General features: G+C 39.7%; 1 protein-coding gene across 2 annotated transcripts in view; it reads right to left on the bottom strand.

Moving 5' to 3' along the window:
• Positions 1-21,721, bottom strand: part of DGKD (diacylglycerol kinase delta) — an 81,836-nt gene extending 60,115 nt beyond the window's left edge. Inside the window, exons 1-3 of one of the 2 annotated variants that reach the window (XM_072995771.2) lie at positions 21,542-21,721; positions 3,741-3,851; positions 1,880-1,960 (exon numbers count right to left, since the gene is read on the bottom strand). In XM_072995771.2, the coding sequence (XP_072851872.2) occupies positions 1,880-1,960; positions 3,741-3,851; positions 21,542-21,718 (369 nt within the window). In that variant the 5' untranslated portion in view covers positions 21,719-21,721. Of the gene's footprint in view, positions 1-1,879; positions 1,961-3,740; positions 3,852-7,578; positions 7,919-21,541 lie in introns of those variants that run through there. The other variant, XM_072995772.2, reaches the window with a different exon arrangement.

Below are 21,721 nucleotides of genomic sequence, written 5' to 3'. Positions count from 1 at the left end.
CCCAGTAAAACTGTTGTGTGCTTGCATTCAACACCCTTGTTGTTCACCTTCCTGTTGACCTAAGCAGTTTGGGAGTCCAGTTAACTCCCTGGCACCCATAAAACTATCTAAGTGTTGTTGAGCCACGCTGGCTCTGTCACAGTTGCATTCATCCAATAAAAGAGCCTGTTCCTGCAAACGCTCTCTGCGTCTTCATGGAGGGGAGTGTGGGGCCACTCACACTCATCAACAACATTACATTAACTCATTAAGAAGCTATATTTCCCAAAATTAACATCAGAAAAGACTTCATGATGTTTCTTCCAATCACTGCACTAAAAATATTTACAAGATTGGCTCCACTTATACACATGATGTAAGTATGATGAATATACCATGATATACCATGCTAGCAAAAATAAATAAATAAAATAAAATTTAAAAAGCAACACAAAGTAAGCAACAAGTTCTTAATACACTTCTCACTGCATTCTAAACCAGATATAAATTTTCAGTTCGGTGCACCTTTGAATTCTAAAGATAACAGAGCAACAAAGATGCAAAGAATAAATTGCATTTTTAAATGAAAAGCTACAGGTTATGCAGAAACTAGTGAAAGAACTCCAGTAATGTGGTATGTGAAGAGTTAAAAAAAAATAACTGGCCAACCTTTTCACTCACTAGACATTTTTTATAACACACATTTGCAAGATGTTCTTAGCTGGCCAAAAACTAGAAAAATATTTTCCTTTTGCCCTACTTGGATGCCAAGCTTCCAGACATTAAGGTCAAATGGGTCTACTATGCATATTTATTTCTGTTTCTTGAATAACCCAAGAAACAGCTTGCCGCCCAATATTTATAGCAATAGGGAAAGACTTAATCTTGTTCTAGAAATGCAGCTCAGTGTTTTATGTATCTTATAGCCAAATTCTAAATATTTTTTTCAGAATCCATGACTACCTGTCTTCTTTATGTTGTTAGGATATTTCATTGATAATTGCATGGTCTGATACATGGTCATTAAAAAATTAGTGGCAAATAGAGAATTCATAGTACTAGTTGTGTGCCCATATTGTTTTAGACTCCAACTCCTGGAATTATCAAAGAATTGCCCAGACAGAAATGTGATAGATTTTGCCCACAGACACCACCCGCAAAGAGATGTATTTCACTCACCTGGAACAGAATGGGCCCTATCTTCCATGATTTCAGACCTACTTCCTGTACAAAAACGAAATTGTTCCAGTGCTCCCTGGGAGATCTGGGTCTTTGTGGGAAGTATAGTCTTGTTGTCAATTGGGCTCCAAATAAACTACATCTCCCACAAAGGCCTCCCAGGAGGAACTGGGGCAGCTTCCTTTTTATAAAGAAAATAGGCTTGAGATAGGCTGGAAGACAGAATCTATTCTAGGTATATGAAATATAGATATGTATCTGTGAGTTGGAACTGTCAGGATTCGGTCTGAAGGATTCCTGGAAAATTCTGGAAGTTGGAGTCCCTCCCAAAAGAGAAAAAAAGCCATACCCATACACAGTACCATTACTGTATATCATATGAAGTGGTAGGGCAAGGCATAGTTTGTAGGGTAAAAGAAACAGTTATCTGTGGTTATTCCTGCCCAATATTTTTACTTTGCAATACTCACATTTTCCTGTCACTATAAGTCCAAAACTGTTCCCAGGTCTAATAAGCAAAAACTGTGGTGATGGGGGACTAAAGTAGAAAAGCAGAAGGCAGGGAAAGGTTTTCCTCTTTTCCTCAACTGCTGGTATGCACTCTGGTTTTTTTTCATCTGTGAGACAGTTCTGAGTGGAAAAAATACTTTCCAACAACACAATATGCATAGCGAGAGCAAAGAATGACAATATAACAGGACATGGTGTGAAATATTCATACCGTGAAGCTGTTGTTGACATTTTTAGTGCTGGATTCTGCCACACTGGCATCTGTCAGATCCACCTCATCAAAAATGATTGACTGGAAAACAAAAACCATCCATCAGCCAATCAATTATATTAATAGGCAGATCAATTACAGTACATAGAATATGAGATTTGACACACTATTAGTGATTTCTGGAAGCACTGATAATGTAAATCTAACCTGAATTCTTTCGGGCTGGAAGAAATTAAGATGAGGGAAAGTTTCCTAACATGCTCTGCTACGGAAAAGTGCTGTCTGACAGATCATGGACCTCAAGTCTCCTCCTAACCTTGAGATCAGACAGTAGATCTGGTCTGCCAGAAAAGATATGCCAGTACAGAACCAACAACCAAAATTCTGCATATGGGATTTGAACCAGAAATATCCAAGATGCATGAGTCAAGACTATGACTGTCTTGACTACACTGGCTGCTTGCAAGGCAACCTATAACCCATAACTAGAATTGGTGACACTGGCAGAATGGTGTCCATGAAGGAGATGATGAGGCTTGATTGTCTGCCTATCATGGTGGTCAGGAATTTCTGACTGGTTGCAGATACTGTAGTGACTGGATTTCCAAAGAGTGTTTGGCCTACCTTGTGAGGCCAGAGGGGGCTTTCAGGGGGTGGATTTTATGCTGAGAAAGATTTGGCTCCTACCAGATCTCAACATTTAGGATTAGACTGCTCACTATCAGGATAAACTAAATGATCAAAGGCTATCAAGGGCATGTTTATAGGCCCAAAATATCCTATTAATGGCACCAAACAGATGTAATTCTACCCTAGTTTTATGAGACCAAGGTATGAACCTGAACAGCAGCTTCTAAGCAAACCAGCTATGACTCTCCAGCCCTTCTCTAATCACTGCTCTATGGGGCAGGTCTTAATGTGGCCAAGCAGCATACCCAGAGAACCTCCCATAGCAACAAAAATCTATTTCTTCCCAAAGAAATAAGCTGCTGTCAGGTTCTCCAAGGTAAGAACAGGAGGCCCTTTGATTATAAATGTCTGACTATTTTTTTAAGAATTTGGGATAGACGAATTCCTAGAACTCATCTGCAGACCACCATAGAAGATTAATTAGTTACCATTTCACATAGTTTCAGCTAAAACTAGACAAGTGATTCCAAAAATCAACTGCAGAAGATGCCTGCATCTTTCCTGACCTTGTGTATGCATCACCTGCATTATGCAAAATAAATCTTTGCCTTTAACAATTTAGGTCCTGCTTCCACACACAGAAAATTCCTATTCCTAACACACATATAAATTTGATGCCAGTTTTTGTGACACAATCTTATGCTGCGATTTTAAAAGATTGTCCAAAATACCAAATTAATGGCCAGTACAACACATTGGGACGTGGTGGCGCTGCGCATTAAACCGCAGACCAGCCTCTGTGCTGCAAGGTCAAAGACCAGCAGTCGTAAGATTGAATCCACGCAACGGAGTGAGCTCCCGTTGCTTGTCCCAGCTTCTGCCAACCTAGCAGTTCAAAAGCATGTAAAAATGCGAGTAGATAAATAGGTACCACCTTGGCGGGAACGTAATGGCGTTCCGTGTCTAGTCGCACTGGCCATGTGACCACAGAAACTGTCTTCACACAAACACTGGCTCTATGGCTTGGAAACGGGGATGTGCCCTAGAGTCGGACACAACTGGACTAAATGTCAAGGGGAACCTGAACCTTTTACCTTACAACACATTGTCAGAATCCTGGCAACTTTGTTCAATAATGTTTCTGATCCTAATGAACAAAAATACTTGGGAGTGAAATAAAGAATAAATAGTAATGTGTATTAGGATTTGATGGGCTCACTTCATAACATACCTTTGCAGTTTTGGCATAATACAGAGTTCGTCCTCTCAGTTTGAAGTATCGTCTCTTCCAGCGCTGAAAAGAGCTGGTCTGTTTCATTAGCATGCCCTCTTTTATAATAGTCTAGAAGGCAAGAAAATTAGTATTTAGATACAACCCACTGATTTGCCGACCTCATCACCCCAAAAGAGAAGACAAAAGTGCCAAATTCATCAGAAATATTTATTGCTCGACTGCCCTCTAGTGGAAATGCCTAACATATGCATAAAATTGAGTTGGCAAATTTATCTGCATCTAAGCGCAGTAAGCGTAAGTCAAAGACACAATGCAAAGATTCCTTTCCTGTGTGTATGATATAATATCCTAGTGTGAGTAAGGATACAATTCCTCAGGTCTGTCCAAGTGATCTTATCAAATGTTAATGAAGACACAAAAAGTATAAAAATCTTGAGGTCAGAGCCCTGTCCTCTTCAATGAGGACTCTGATCTCACTTGTTCAACTAAAGTTACCACACAGCAGGTTTCCTAATGTAAAGCTATCAGCATCTGACTACAACAGGAAATGATCTGCATATTTAAGGCAGTGAGGAGGGCTGCAATAAAAAGGCAGGAATATCTTTTGTATTTGGTTTCTTGTTTTTAAATATATTCTTGGCTCTGACTCACTGCTGGCTGGCTGGCTGCCACTTCCCAAGACTGAAGTGCCAAATCTGTCTACACAGAGTTCTGGATTTCTTTTTCACTGCTTCACAGCTGGCCTCTCTCTTTCTTTCACATATTATATACAAACTACAGTGCTATATTTAGCCCATATTCATCTAGTTATTTAGTGGATACATCTGCTGCCCCAGCTGAAGAAAGATAATAAATACAGGAAGATACAGTAATATATTTTCAAGGATTTTTACAAGAAACACGAAACAAAAGCAAAAAAAAAAAAAAAAGACATTGTAGCACCTTAAAGACTAAATTACAAGCATCTTAAAGGCAGATGAAAACCTAAAATGGAAAGCAAAGGCTTCAGTGTTAATTTTTCATCAAATGCACAGCTCCGGCCAGCAGCACACTACATAATTTGAAGTTTAAATGCTCCATTAAATCCACCGTTAAGGGAGGTGGCACCTTCAATATTTCATTCAGTCCTGTCTAGGAACGTATTAAAAGAAAAAGAGAGTCCAATAATTGTGTAAAATTGTCTGTTTGATCATTCTGAACATATGCAGAATAATTACCAACAGCATAAGAATCAAAGTACAATGTTAAACTTATTGTATTACTATGCTAAACTGATACCCCACTATAATGGCATGAAGAATGCAATAAACCAAGATTTCATTGTATTTTTTAAAAACATTAAAAAGGTATTCCAAATGGCTAAGCTTACAATCATTACTAGGCTGTATCTAATTTTCTTCTTAGCCAGTCTGCATAATACCATCCCTGGCCATTTGTTTTTTTGAAAATGAACATTCCAGTAAAACTGGGGTAGGGATTGCTTTCCAACTTATTTTCCTGGTTGGTTGGAAGTGATCCTTGTTTGTGCTAGTGCCCATTTAGAAGTTATTAGTTAGTTGCGTGCAGTCAAGTAAGAACTGAATTATAGCCTCGTGGCGCAGTGGTTAAAATGCTGTACTGCAGCTAAAAACTGTGCTCACGACCTGGGGTTCAAATCCCAGGTAGCCGGCTCAAGGTTGACTCAGCCTTCCATCCTTCCGAGGTCGGTAAAATGAGTACCCAGCTTACTGGGGGGGCAATGTGTAGCCTGTATAATTAAAAATTGTAAACTGCCCGGAGAGTGCTTGTAGCGCTATGGGGCAGTATATAAGTCCAATAAATAAATAAAATAGCAGTCCTAACTGAGCTTTCAAGGTAGTTAAGTAATATATTTAAAGAAAAGTTTTACTAGTTCCACACATGCACTCTAATGAGTTTCTATGGCCAAGTGGGGATTTAAACTGCTGGTCTTTAGAGTCCTAGTCCTTCACTCTGTCTGATACATCATACTTGGTACCTCATTTACAAGTACAGAATACATTATATACAGTTTGCTTGTGAATTAATGTTATTCTTGATTTTCACATTTTTCCTTGATAAAATTATGACTTGAGCAACAATGAGAAAAACGCTATAAAAGGAATGCTACTAAAACTCACTATGCAACATCCCTCTTCCTTCTGAGTCAGGATAACCTGAATTAGAAAGTGAAAACAGTGGAATACTCCGTGACTGTTTTATTACTCTCAGTGGAATTGCACAGAAAAACTTGATTTTTTCCCCAAATTCTCAAGTTTAGTGAAGAAACAAGAAATGACTGAAGTCAGAACACTACTCAGTACAAACTTTTCAGAGCAACGAAAGGAAGAATTAGTAGCTCCAGTAGTGAGGAAAGGATGGCCTGAAGAGGAATCAATATACTGTATATTTTAAGTAGATAAATAAATAGCAAATAAAAATCACTAGAGAATGGATCCTCAAAATGTTATTACAGTAATAAACCATTAAAAAGTGAAATAAACTGGATAAAAGTATTGCTTCTATCCAAAATCACTTCTTTAGAGAAAGTATATTAATTCCTCATAACCTCATAATACATCAGTAACCTGAAAGCTAGGTAACTGACTACTCCTATTATCCAATAAGAGACCCTGATGTTGGGAAAGTGTGAGGGCAAGAGGAGAAAGGGATGACAGAGGACGAGATGGTTGGACAGTGTCATCAAAGCAACCAACATGAATTTGACCCAACTCCGGGAGGCAGTGGAAGACAGGAGGGCCTGGCGTGCTCTGGTCCATGGGGTCACAAAGAGTCGGACACGACTTAATGACTAAACAACAACAAACAATTATCCAATTAATATTTGTAAATTTTCTGTCATTCTACCTTCAGTAAAAATCAGAGATGGGAATGAACCACTTTCTCCTCTCCCTCCCACCCATCTGCACATGTCCTATTAGCCCCTCCTTCAAATGAATAATACAACATGTGCCTTCCAATAGATTTAGAAAAGTTCTAATCAATAAAACTGCTACTCCCCAGGGAAATGTGAAGTGGAAAAAAATCCTTTGAATGAATGTGATTAAAGGGACAAAGAACAGGAACTGCCATTTCCAAGTTCCATTACTCTGCAAAGTTACGGAAATGTCCAAAATGCTAAAGCAGATCTGACCCTGGGATGCTAAAGCAGATCTGACCCTGCCATGGATACAACATAATCATACCCCACATTCTTCACCAAGGCCTAATAGACAATAACCTTGTTGACCAGGAATAAAAAAGGGATAATGCGTAGAAAGCTGGAGAATATTTAAAGGTGCGGTCCTACATATGACTTCAGGTGAAGCTATCTAAAGAAACTTAAAAAGCCTCTTTGGAACCCAAAGTTTCACGTGCAGAATAAAAAATAAATGATGCTTTTGGTTCTTCAAGGAAGAAATAGTAAAGTATTATTGCATATTCCACAGAGCTAAAAACAGTGCAAATACAACCAAGCCCTGAGTGGTAAACATAGAAATGAGAAGTAAAAACAGAAGCAAAAGCTGAATGATTCTGGATATGAAGAGCAGTGACAGAAAGAATTATCAGCCCTTAAAGGTGGACACATCCTCAATCATAAAACTAAGCTTGTTTTCTCAAGGTTTCTTATCTATGCATCTAGTAAAACATTTCAAATTCAACAGCAGAGTGGCAGTATGATTTTACATTTCATCAGTCTCCAGTTTAATCGCAACTTTTTAACGCTAATACCATGTATTCAACTCTTATGCATGCCATTTTGTCTTCCCATGTCCTTCTATCCCAAATATTTCCAGTTCAATCAAGATGCTCACTCACTTTTACAGTACAAACTCACCTGTGACAATGATAAGCATTCCTCCATTTCTTTTAAAGAATCCTTTTTCAAAGACATCAGTGCCATCCCCCAAAAGCTGTCAGTATGCTGCTCCCCCAATAAAAAATCCACTCCCAAAATTTTCCATTATGCTCCTCCTCCAGTAAATGATAAACCAAGGCATCTTCCAGCCTAAGACCAGCTATAGGAGCTGCACAGGTATGTGATTTACACATGAAAGTCCACTCCCCCCCAAAAAACCCAAAACCCCTTACATAGCTGTTCTGCTGCCTCTTGCACAAGGGCAGATGCTGGAGGGAGGGGCAAAGAGAGAATAAGCCTGTAGTTTACAGCTGCCCATCTCTGCAAGAGAGCTGCTGTTCTATTTATAGACAGACAGCTTAGTAAAGACTTTGGTGGGTTTGGGCGGAAAGGGCCGGAGATAAGATCAAGATGACTTTATAGCACTTTCCCCCACCCCCCTCTCCAGACATTGCTGTGTTTTTTTTCCAGCTTGATGTTCATTTCCCAGCAAGCATATTTCTAAGTCTTTTCAATGGTGGAGATGCTTCTGAATGAGTTCTGAGGAAATAGTAAAAGTTGAAAGCAATCCTTTCTCCTCCCCTTACAACTCACAAAAGAACTAAGAGTTTACATATAACATTTTTTTACATCAAGTATAAGCAACGATCCAAAGCAAAAAGGCAAAGGTAAAAACTTCTAGTCCTATATTTTCACACAAAAATGAACAGATCTAGTATAACAGTGTTTTTCTTAATTATTGTATTAACTGTTCTTTGAAGTGATGAGATTTTAAATAACTGCATCATTTGTGGGAATACATACAAATACAGATTAAAATAATTATCAAAAAATTCATTTACAAACAGAACTTTTTTGGAGTCTATCTCCCCCAAGAGAATCCAGAAACTAATTGCTCTGTCAGCAATTCAATACTATGTGGCACGCAAAGGATACAATGACTGAAAGCAGGAACAGGCAGTTGCAGGAATGATAAACTGCTGTCTTGCCTCTCTTATAATCAGAAGTCTAGAAGCAGTCTATATTGTATGTGCCCCAAGAGACTGGGCTTCAAGAGCACTGCATTTTTTGTTCTTCACAGTAAAAATCCTCAAGGTCAAAGGATATTCTGCTTTCTTAGTTTATTACTATTGATTCATGAGGTCCTGGCTACTGTCATGATATTCTGTCTTGTGGTGCAGTGGTTAAACTGCTGTACTGCAGTGAAGACTCTGCCCACAAAACAAATTTAATCCTGGGCTCAGGTAAGGAGGTTGACTCAACCTTTCATCCTTCTGAGGTTGATAAACTGAGTACCCAGCTGGCTGGGGAAGATGGCAAATGTAGCCTGCATAATTCAATTGTAAACCACTCAGAGTGTGTTTTAAGCACTATATAAGCAGCATACTTTGTTTTATATATAAGATAATCCTATTAAGTGATTGTTACCAGTAACAAGAAGCTCCCTGATTCCCACCAACCCCATGTCTGTGTGCAGTATATGCACCCTCACAGCACACTGGGCTACTCCAGAGACCCCTCATTTCCAAAACATTGTTCTTGTTCTTTTTAAAATTCCCTTGCCTTCTCTGGGGAGAAGTATTTTGTCTTGTTTTGGAGGACCCTCTCAGCTGCTTCAGGCTAGGAAGAGTCTTTTTTCAAAATCAAAACAGTTCAGAGACAGCAAAAAAATGGCAAAATTGCTCTCTGTACCCATTGTAGTGTAAAAGGGAGATTTCTGATAGAAAAGAAAAAATATTTAGGAGAGACACTGCCCTCTAAGGTCCTGGGGTGCAGGTCTATGGCAACTGGGGTTCTAGACATTGCCCATCCCTGCATTACAAATTAACCCTGCAGTCAACAATCACTGTTGACTAAATAATTATTTTGTCACATTCAAATACAAGTGACGGGGTATGCATAAACACAGTGAACAGTACTTTAGAAAATCTAACTGGAAATGCACCCAAGCTATCAGCATGTCTATTAATATTTAAAGATGTCTAAAGCTGTGTGTTATCCTCAAAACAAGGAAGTAAGCAGGCCAAGAGGTTGTCACTTGAATCAAGTTACTAGTCAGTGAGCATCACAGCTGAGCAAAAATTTCCCATATCCAAGCTCAACAAATATTGTCACTGTAACATCCTAGCTCTTAATTCCATTTCAACAGAAAGACTTATAGATGGCTTATAACTGATACCTATTAATTCTCAAGCTATTACCAACTTAGCTTTCTATCAACAACAAATGATTACTGCTAAATATCACATAATCTTAGAAGAAACCCATGGATAGGTAACAATTTTGAGATGGCAATTAATGTCACAGCAGAAGCAGAATCTAACAGCATCTTAAAGACTAACAAATTTCTCACGTCGTAAGCTTTCAGAAAGTAGATTCTAGTTCTTCAGATGCATGAAATATTATCTTACAGTTAGGTACTCACCAAATTTATGGTAAGCAGAACTATTTTTGTAGTGTCATAAATATCAGTTAAATTGTTTGATTTCAGTTTGAATACATTTTGTTAGATACCAAGATTTGACAACAGCAATTTTAAAAATGGTGCTATTTCACATCTGAATTTTTCCATATCAAAAATCAGAATGTATCCAATATTGTTTGTGACCTCTGATGTCAAGTAACATATTTGATAATGTACAAACATATAATACTATTTTTAATTAAATATTTAATGTAATTTTGTTATTAATGTCTGATTTTTGTTTTCTTTCTGGTATGTAAACTGAAGTCATATATTTTGGAAACTAGAGGAAATGCTGTGCAAATGCAAATACAAATTAAATTAACTAGGAAGGATGGCAATCAGAATCAAGCTTCACCTATACCATGGCTGTTGCGCACCCTATGTCAAAATCTAAATGAAACTTTCTTATGTTGCCTTACAAATAGTATTAATGAGGCATCCAGTAATGCAGTTACATTAGCTGGCCAGCACAATGATTATGGTCAAGGGAAGAAACAGAATGAAGTCCTTCAGTGTGTTATAGTACTGTCTGAATTGATGTTTTACTGCTACTTGTAGAAAAAGAGAAAGAAAATATTTTCATAAGAAAAAAATTAATTTAGCCTGATGTATGTTCTGTGGACTTCCTTTATGGCTCAGTGGGCAATCACAGATCAGTTTCCTGCCCTAAACATAAGAAAAGGACTATTCAAATCCCTTCCAATACTATTTTGTCTCCAGAACACAGCTCAGAGAGATGCTGTTTTGTTGTTCATTTGTATGTTAACAAACCTTTTAATTTAAGCAATATACATTCATTCATTCATTCATTCATTCATTCATTCATTCATTCATTCATTCATTCATTTATTCATTCATTCATTCATTTGCATTGAAAACAGAAACAAAATCAATACTAAAACACATTTAAAACAACATTCATTTAAAACAACCATTCATTTAAAAAACCCTCTCAGCCCACCAGTTATTAAGGGAAAGCTTGCCTAAACAGAAAACTGAAGCTGACCATTTGTGAAATAAAATATTTTCTTCTCTATGGATTTTATTAATTCTCTTCTCAAAACTGACCAACATTTGCTAACATTCTTTGTTTCTGTGAGTCCCACCAGTCCTGACTGGGTCAAATGAGGGTCTCTCCTTCATTCTTGAACCCAAACCTGTTGGGATGGAAGACCAACAGTTGAAAACACAGTTGAAAAGTTTAATAAACATGGTCTACAAAATTTGGAAATGGATTAATCAATTGTTTTAGAGTCCTGTCCCGCTTCATCTGGCCTAGCTGACACCATTGGCCCAAGGCTGGTTTCTCATGTCTCTGTCCCCTGATTCCATCCACTGAGGATGCCAAAGATGGAGTCGAGTCTATCTTCCTCCATGATGTCTGCTACTGGAAAAGGAATACTGGTGAATTCACTGAAATTAGTGACTAACATGATATAAAACCATTTGGATCTTGGCATTGGATGATATGGAGTCCCCTTTTGGTAGTCACTGACAGCACAGTTTCTGGCTAAAAAGCTAACTGTTTAAAAAGCAACATGAATGCTGAAGTACAACATTCCTTTTAATATTCAGTCCTCCTGAGAGGTGCTCTACCTCTCACGTATGCAACTCTGCTCCCCATGTGGGATTCCCTTTTGACCAGAACCAAAGGGGCTGAAAACCGATGCTGTGGGTGCATGGAGGAGGAGGAACACTGTGAGGAAGGGGGCACAGCTGTGCACACGCACACACACACGCACACGCACACACACACAGGCACACACCTTAGAGGGACACTTGCTGAAGTACTTATTTCCCCACTTGTTTCAAGTTGTTATATTTAAAAGACAAACATACATGAAACTAAGGCTACAGCTGGAGCCAGATAAAACAGGGCTGCCACCTTACCTATTTGGCTGGATTCTGCCCATATTTTAGTCAAATATTATAACTGAGGGTATACCTAGATCTGGCTGGCTTGCAAAATCTTTCTGCAGAGATGTAATTTGAAATATGGTGTTGGTAGCTTTACAGATACCATGGGCCACCAACAAGAAAAATATATGAGTGCTAGAGCAAACCAAACCTGAACTCTACATGGAAAAATAACTAAACTGAGATTGTACTTTGGGCACACCATGAAAACGCAAGACTTATTGGAAAATATATTTATTAATATTATTATTAATGACTTGGATGAGGGTGTAGAAGGGTTATTTTTAAAGAACTATGTCATTAACTTCATGAGCCAGCCAATGTTGACCTGTCCACTTTCAAAAAGGAAATATTACTTCGCCTTGCAATATATACCTCTTTATTTTTGAACCTACAGTTAATGTCTAACTTTTGGCCTGCTATAACTAGACAATGTGGCTGTTTAGACTGTCTCAATACAGAAGCCATACATCCTAGCACACATTAAATGAATTTAAAGGGTGTGTAAGAAGAATGTCTTCTGGAAACACAGTTGTTAATAGATAAAATCCTGTTGCATAGCTATGTCAGTTTAGGGGAACAGATGACACTGGCAACAACAGATGGACAATTAAAGAATCCCTGGTTTGATTTCAGGTTGCACATAATGCACAATAGGACAAAGTTGCACACAACTCAGAATCAATGTAGGGACTTGATTCTGTGGTGACATCATTCCTCCATCACTAGTGAAGCTAGGCAAGAGGATACTGGCCAATAAATTTTAGGAAACAAACAAATGTTTTCCTCCAAATTTGTTACTTGTAAGATAATATTGTTTAACTTCTCAGCTCTTCTCCTTTCCCCTAAAAGGCTTTTCTTATCTTTCTCAACTGATTTAAACAAAACAATCAGACCAAACAATAATGATGAACTTGAGCTTCACCCTACTATATTGTCAAACTAAATTATTAGCAACCATGCTCACATACTTTCTCTCCAGTCCCATGAAAAAGGAAATCTCTAGAGCAAGAGGCCTATTTACTCTTCTAACTCTGCTCTCCCTGGATTTGAAACCACCTGATTTGAAGCTGGTTTTCAAACTGTAATTATTGCAAGTTGTGGCTTACTATTATGTATACATTCACAGATCCTTGAGAAATCAGTTAAGGACAGAGGTCTGCATCAAAAGGTTGAAGTGCCATGAAATGAACTTATAAAGCAGCATGCTGAGTAAATGGGAAGCCAAGATGGGCAATCAGCTACAAATAATGGTTTGGCTGGAACCTCAAATCAGTGTGGATCCCTGACTTTGGTATAATTAAATATGAATCCTGCCATCCTTGCCATTTTCAAATCCTGAATGCTGCTGACCCGGTCAGAAGAACAATTTAAGAAAAATCTGGGGCAAATATATGACTGCGTATCTCATTTTGCAGCCCTGTTCAACAACTCATAGCAGTTCAAAGAACAAATACAATCTGAACTAATTTATGGTTCACAGTTCTATTTTCAGCTGTCTACTATTTTTTAGATGTCAAGTCCCTATTGTTCCGCACCACATCCTGTTACAGTATTATCCACAGGTAAACTAGGCTTTTAGAAAGACAGCAAAGTAGTGAAGTAAAGTAGGTGGGTTTCTTAAAATAGCAACTCAAACTGCAGAAAAGGAGTATATAATAAAACAGCAAAAACGGTATAGATTGTAAAGCATTATTCAACATAATTAAGATCTGATTTTTTTTTAGTTAGAAAATTCTGATTTGTGTTTATTCATTCATCTGTTTTTAATGCATTATATATTTCGTACTCTTTTATTTTAGCTATCAGTAAAACTTTGCAAGGTAGGTGATGCTGGTTTCAATTTCCTCTCTAAAAAGCAGAACATACAAAGATAAGGTATGCCTTGCTCAATTACTTAAAGCTCAATCTAGTCCTACTCTCAGCCTCTAATTACAGTCAAGGTTCACGGACACAACTCATCATCTGAATGCAGAATATGACTAAATTTATCTCTAGTTCTCCAATAGGTAAGCTGGGAAAAGCCTCTTCACAGGATCTCAGTCAGTGCCAGTCAAACTATATAGTACTGAGTTGGACAAACCACTTTACATTCTTATATTCTGTACAGCAGTTTAAAGTATGTACTCCTCTCACATCTGTTCAAAATGCAGAATAAAGCCAAAGTCATATCAAACTATCATACAACGCACTATGGGTTCAGCAGTGCCTGGCCAAACTACTGCATTTATTTCTCAATATGCTTTCCACCAAGTCCTTTCATCTTTATGAAGTGTATTATTCTCAAGTCAGTCCTGTAGCTCCAGCAAATCCAACATAGAGAACAGTTAGGAATCAAAGCCAGCAGTTATTTCAACAAATTTTGAGAGCATTGATGTGTCATATAAACAAAAGGAATGGATTTATGAAATATGGTTGAGTTATTATAATTTCATATATCACATACTATAATCTGTTCCATTTCCTGAATTATAATTCAAGAACCAATGCGTCTAAAACACAGTTCTCAATATTTTCATATCTAAGCCATAACCATTTCATTTAGTACTGTACATAATTTAGTATTCTATTTATATTCTGCTTTCTTGACAGCTGCTCAGCTGGATATAATACATCATCATCATGATCATCATCATGATCATCATTGTCTTAGAATTGCAGAAATGAATGGGAGCCTATAGATCATCAAGTCCAGCCTGTGTCAAGGAGGCACAGTGGGGATTCAAACTCCCAACCTCCAGCTCTGCAACCAGAGACCTAAACCATTTGGCCATCCAGCAGTGCATTAATTATCTTTACTCCTGTTAGGCTAAAAGACTACTGGCAAAATTCATTGGTTGATCAGATATTTTAACCTGCTTCTATCACTTCATCTTTCTACCTATTACACAATCTTGAAACATTCTAATTGTAAAAGAAACATGTTGCTGATTTTATCAGGTAGTGGAATACTACTTGCTATACTACATATGTCTAGGCAGTTATCCAAAGCACAAGTACCAGGTGGTATGCAGCATGCTGGGACACAATAATTTGACTGCTGTGTGTATGTGCATGCACGTGTACAAGCAAGCACACTGCAGTGCTCACCAAGCACATGATAACTGCAACACATGCAGACACCATCTCTATGCTGCACAAACTGTATGTACCAAAGCTGTGGTCATTAAATATACTACATCAAAATCCACAGTCCAAAAATACACAAAAACATTTGAAAGTGGCAAGTCTAATAATCTTTTAAGCTGTATTTTATGACTCCTTTTAATATTTTCAGGAACAGCAGTGCTGGTAGAAATTACTCCTGTTAGTAAAACTGTACAACCATGAGATCAATGAAGTCAGGCTTCTATGTACAGTGGTGCCTCGCATAACGAGCGCACCGTTTAACGATGAATCTGCATAGCGATCTATTTTTTGAGATTGCTAATGCGATCGCATTGCGATGTTTTAATGGGCAAAACATCGCATTGCAATGATCAGTAAGCGTTTCGCTTACCGATCTTCGCATTGCGATGTTTCTAAAACAGCTGATCGGCGGTTCCAAAATGGCCACCGGGTGCCCAAAATGGCCACCGCAACCATTTTCGCGCGATTTCCTCGCTTACTGAGGCGGCGCAAATGGCGGCGCTATGGAGGATCTTTGCATAACGGTGAGTTTGGGCCCCATAGGAACGCATTAAACGAAGTTTAATGCATTTCTATGGGGTTTTCCCGCCCGCATTGCAATGTTTCCGGATAGCGATGATTAATCCGGAACGGATTAACGTCGCTATGCGGGGCACCACTGTATCCATATCAGCCTCTCTGTACTAAAAAGAGAGAGGCACCCAAAGCAACTACTGTATTAACAATGTAGCATTCAAACAGTTTGTCCCTCCTGATGGCTCAGGGAAGAAATTCGTAGCAGAGTTTTACCCTTCGTACTTAACATAATTAATTTATAAAATGTGTAATACAACACATCTGATACTAAGCTAGAATACTTGAAATCAGTTTTCTTCAAAAAGCCTATTTTCATCCAGTTTAATATTTCAGTCACAGCGAGAGGCTACCGCTTGGACTTAGTCTAAAATGGAGGTGAGGAACATTTGACTCTCCAAATGTTGTTGGACTACAACTCCCATCAAAACCATCTGGAATGAAGGAAGTTTTAGTCCAACATTACCTGTAGTGATGTGAAGTAGAAAACTGTCCCATGCTTAATTCTTCCACAGAAAATGTTCAATGTCTAAAATGTTTAATAAAATTTATTATTAGCAACTAATGAATGCCAAATTGCCTCATGTTGAACTAAATTAAGCAATGCAAGTAATTCTGTAAGTACTGTTATTAATACCTAAGTGCCCTATTAAGCTTAGTGGGAAAAATAGTTAAATTTTGTCTAACTAGATGAGTAGGCAAATACCACAATAAGACATGAACATTTTATTATGTCTGGAATAGTGTTCTCTGCTTCTTTCTTTTAATTTTTTTAAGTAAAGGAAGTACAGTACATGTTGTTCTAAACACTTTCATGACACATATTTGCTAAAATCCTGTTGCTGTAAATTATGCTGTGTAAAGCTAATGATGACATAAGCCATGGTGATTTCTCAGAAATGAAACATTTCCGATTCCTCCCCCAAAAGTCTCAAAGGCATGGAATCACTTTCATGGTCAGGAAGCCACTGGAGGCTGCAGGACAGGGGGAGGGGAGTCTATTGAAAACAGCTGGCGTAGGAAAGACTTCATCAGTAGTAGCAATTTTCTGAAGGATTAATACTTAATTACCCTTTCTTGAATCAGCTTTTATTTCTTATATGTATGCAAAATTATTGGGATTTTCTCATTATTTCTCTTTTCCCCCCACTATGGTAAGAGAGCCGAAACACACTAATACCATATTGCCAAGTAGTAGAAAACAAATAATATTTCAAGACTTCTGAATGACTGAATCTAATTTTTAAAAAACAGCCTAGTCTCTAGGAATTCAGATTTATAGGACAGTGATAAATGTTTATTAATTGGCGGAACTATAAGTGTCAGGCAGACAAAGTTATGAGACAATGATAACTGTTCATTAATTCTTTGAATTACATGCATCAAAATACAATGTAACTTTATGTGCTTTCATGTCTGTCTTTCGGCTTGCTTATCTCTATTAACTTCAACCCCACATTTCTTTGTAAAAGTATTTTAATATAATTATTTGGAAAGCTGGCTAAATAGGGGACAACCGCACAAATCCCTAAGCTACTCTACCCAAAGAAGCAGCAACAAAATGTTTGGGCCAGAAAACGTGAAGTCCTGGAAAGTACTTCTGTTTACTTCATGCTTGAATGGACATTATAGAAGATAAACTCTCAAAATGTCAGAAACAGCTATGATACATGTGCAGTTTGTGCATTTATTCTTCCTTTCAACTTCTGATTAGAAATGGCAGTGACCAAAAGTTAGAAAGAATGAAATATCCTCAGTTGCCTTGAGAATCTGATACCACTCAGCTAAAGATTTTCAACAGATTAAAGCAATGGCAGCTTAATGGCTGTACACAATTTCTGTTTATAATCCTTGTACTTAAAATGTTTATATTCACATAGCACAAGCAGAGTGTTTGGGCTTCTTACAGTCACATTGACGTAGGAAATGATGCAAAGCATGACAAGTGATTAAAAGAGAGTTCATAGTAGAGTTCAGCCTTATTTGAACTATCATAAAATACAAGGTACCCATCAATGCTGTACCTAAAAAATTGTGCCAGTAGAACATCTTAATGTTTTGAAAGGTTGGCTCTTCTTTTTTTCATTCACAACAATGCTGAGACACATAGAACATTCTGAAGTTTGCTACGAATATGATGCACTTTTCTTCCCTGTTCCTAGAAGGGTCACTAACAAGTTCTTAAACAAATTGTTAAAGTGTACTATTCAAATGTCCATCACACAATAAAGTTCAAATATTTTCTCTGCTTGGAGATTCATTACTGTCCATCTCCAAAATATAAACAACATATTTGACACATACAAAAGAGGTTAATGCCTATTTTAACAGTAGAAAGTATGCAATAACAAAACATTCCATGATGTCTAGTGTACTATCCATGATTATATGAAACATTTAAGAAGAAAATATTCTCAAGCACTAGTGAACTGCTTGAAAGTATTTCAATAGTAGGCTTGACTACATGTATTATGAGGCTTGAATACCAATCACTTGAATACCACTTTATGCAGGTTAGAACACTGTACTGCAAATTAAAACTGGATGCTCTATCTGAAACCAAACTTGATACAGGAAAAAATATGGGTCACTCAGAAACATAATTCTGAACATACAAAGTCTTCCTTAATTTCTTCAAGTACTGAGAAGTCTACACTAGTCCTTGCAACTGGCAGCCTTGGCATATTTTAGCTAGATTATGACATGCACATAAGTCACTGTTTCTCTGGTACTGAATGCATCTTCAATGCACATCAGACCTAAAGTCTATCATATGATTCATATAATATTCACAGCAAAGACTTCAGATGCTAGGTTCCCAATCTGCAGCACAAACTTACTCTTACTTTGCAGACTCATCAAGGATGCTAGCGCCACTTCTGATAAGATCACTTCCTTTTTTCTAGTAAAGCTATTGTTAATGGTGTTACAACATACAGAGATTCTATGTGGAAGGCTTTCCTGGCAGGGAGATGTAGCAACTGGGAAAACTTTCCAAGCTGAATTGCAGCCTATCATTCAAAGTAATCGTTGTATCCCTGCCAAAACAGCGGTAGCTTTATTTAAGCTTCAAAATACAGAACAGAGACTCAAATGGTAACCTTAAAGCCTAGGGTACAATTCTATTCTCTTTTCAAGCAAGAAAACAGAGAAAACTCAACTCTTTGCAATGGTATGGGAAATTGCAGAGCCTTAGGAAAATTGCACAGTACCATTTAAGCAATTCTGAGGCAGGGGAGAGATAGAGAGTGAGACATAAAGCATGTAAAATTTTATTAAACCTGTCAAAAACACAGAGGCAGGAAACAAGAATCAAGCCAAGACCCCAGCACCTTCAGAAAATCTACTAGAATCAATAACTAGCCAGCTATGTCACACAGCAGAACCTGTAGCCACAAATGTCTAAATGAAGCCTATTGAGAGGTAGTTTGAGAGCACAAGCAGGGTTTGTAAATTCATTCACAAGCTGAAGTGAGCAAATGGCAAATGCAAGGAATAGCCACCTCTAACCACTCACTTGCCATCTCTCTTCTAGGATGCAAGGACACTAGGATCCAGCTCCACCTTGTAGAGGGTGTAATTCTTTACCACTCAGACAGCAGGGATCAGTAGGGCCAGTTCCCCTGACAGGCAAAGGAGATCCCTCCCCCTGCTACTATTCCTACCAAATTCCAAGATTGGTTCTTCTCATCCTCACCTAGCCAGTCTCATCTAGCCATTGTTATCACATGATATCCAGCCATGCATGGATGCTTGCTTCTTGCTGGCAAAATTACCTTCACCCAACATGGCCTGAATTGATGAGAAAGACTATGACCAAGTGAGAAAGGGGCCAAGTCAGGTGAAGCAATGTGAGAACAAGAGGAAGATACTGAAACCATATACATACAGACAGAAGCCTGTCATGCACTCTGTAAGCTAACCTGCTTGTCTTCAGGTGCATGAAACAAGCTAATCCATTGTCCTCAGTTGCAGCGAACCACCGCAGTACAGAGGTGAGACTCACTCACCATTATTATTGGCTTCAGCTTGTCAAATTGCTAAAGGAGCAGGAGATTGACATTGCTTGTCAATCAATGTGTATGTGCATGGTCGTCTCTCACATATAGTTGGTTTGCTCACTTCCACCTCACTGATTGCTTGCCTGCTTGTAATATGCAAATGAAGATCATCATTCTTTGCTACTATCACCTCTTGTTCATTCACACAAACGGTATTTCTGTCGTGCACAATCCTGACTGCCCGCAGGAAGGAAGCCAACCAACAGCTCCTTCCCTGACTCACCAACTGCTGTTTCACTCTCTCCTTATATGCATCAACACAGAGAGAAAGCGGGTGATAAGAGAAATCCATTCACCTTTGCTTTAGGGCAGCAGTGCAGTAAAAAATGTTATTTCTAGGTCATTTGGCAAGTTTTTGCTACATGAAACAGAGAAGACAAAGGGGAAGTAAAAGAGGCAACTCTTTGCTATCTCTTATAATTTCTTATCTCTTATCTAGCCTATCTGGGTGATTGGCAGGGTCAGACCTACCATTAGCCAGAGGAAGGAAGTCACTCAGACAAGTGATCTGGGTTGTCATGAAGAGGGTACAAACTGCCCTTTCAGAGGCACTTTGGGATTCTTCTGCTTCTGGCACTAAAATAGCGTGGCTACTCTGCAGCAGGCAGTTGCCCCTGGCTGCTTGGCCTCAGGCAGTAAAATGTCTTGAGGCAGCCCAACCAGGAGATGTAGGACACGCCACTGTTACCTAACATAATGAGAGGGTAGCACAGGGCAGCAACTACGGCCTCTATTCCCTCACCTGAATGTGGACATGTTTCCTGCCTTAGACCCAATGGGCCCTATCCCCATCCAGAGAGTAGGAAGGCAGCAACTGTCAGGCACTGTCTTTGCTTGCCTATGTTGTCTCTGAAGAAGGCAGTGGTTACAACCACATCCAGAGCACCACTATTGCTAGTTGGAGAGCAATGTTCGTGCTGAGCCCAGCTGAACAGAAAGTGGCTACTCCTTGGTAGGAATGGCTGGAGGTGGGGTGGGGGCTCCTCATGCCAACATTCCCCCTCCCATGCTCAGAACAAGGGCCACCAGCGCTTGCAACCCCAGCGAGCTCTCCTCTATCCTGGGGGTGAAGCGACACCGACTAATGGCCTCGAGGGCCCCAATTCCAATTCCTGCCCAAAGACCAAGTCAGAGGCGGCTAAAGAGGCTGCCCAAAGCTACCTCTGCTTGCTTGCTTGCTTGGTCTCAATGCAATGCCCACCAAGCCGCTCCCAACCACTACGTTGGCCAGGGAAAGGGGGCAATGCCAGCTTCTTGCAGACCCCCTCCCATGGCTCATTTGTGCTCGCCCACCCCTCTGGCTGGGCGACTAAGCCAATTGGATTGGGCCCGCGGGGAGGAGAGTGGGTGGCGAGCTGGGGGGGGGGAATGGGAGGGAACCCCCCCCCCCAATCCAGGCAATTTGCTGGCGGCTTCCGAAAAGCTGCAAGGCGCCCTGCAGTGCCAGGGATGGCGGGGCCGGAGCGGGGTCGGCTAGGAGCAGGAAAGGGGTGGGGTGGGGGATGAGGGAAGAGTGCGGTCTCGGGGCCACCCCCGGGGTGGGGGGTGGAGGTTGGGGGTGGCTTCACGAGCAAAGGCCAGCTCGTCGGAGGCTGCGTGACAAGGGGGGCTGCCTGAAGGAGGGTCTAGAAGGCACCCAGGCCCCACAGAATGGCACGGTTTAGCCTCAGGGAGCCTAGAAAGGAACGAGGGGGGAATGAAATGGAGGATGGGAAAGCGGGTGGGGGCTGGGGAGCCATCATCTCCTCCTCCTCCTCCCTCCCTCCCCTTCAGGCCCGACCTCCACAGCTCTCACCTTCTGGCGGATCTGGCCGGACGTGGAGACTTTGCGGATGAGCTTCTGCGGGGAACCAGGCTCTTGCTCCGGCTCGCTGTCCGACGACTCCTCGGCCGCCGCCGTAGGGGCAGCGGCGGTGGCCCCGGCCTGGGGCTGCGAAGCGCCCGCCGCCGCCGCTGCCGCCGCTGCCGCCATGCT

The sequence above is a fragment of the Pogona vitticeps genome, chromosome 3 (assembly GCF_051106095.1).
Source record: "Pogona vitticeps strain Pit_001003342236 chromosome 3, PviZW2.1, whole genome shotgun sequence".
Classification (NCBI taxonomy): domain Eukaryota; kingdom Metazoa; phylum Chordata; class Lepidosauria; order Squamata; family Agamidae; genus Pogona; species Pogona vitticeps.
Note: the sequence above shows the minus strand (reverse complement) of the source record. Positions and strands in the feature narration are given on the sequence as shown.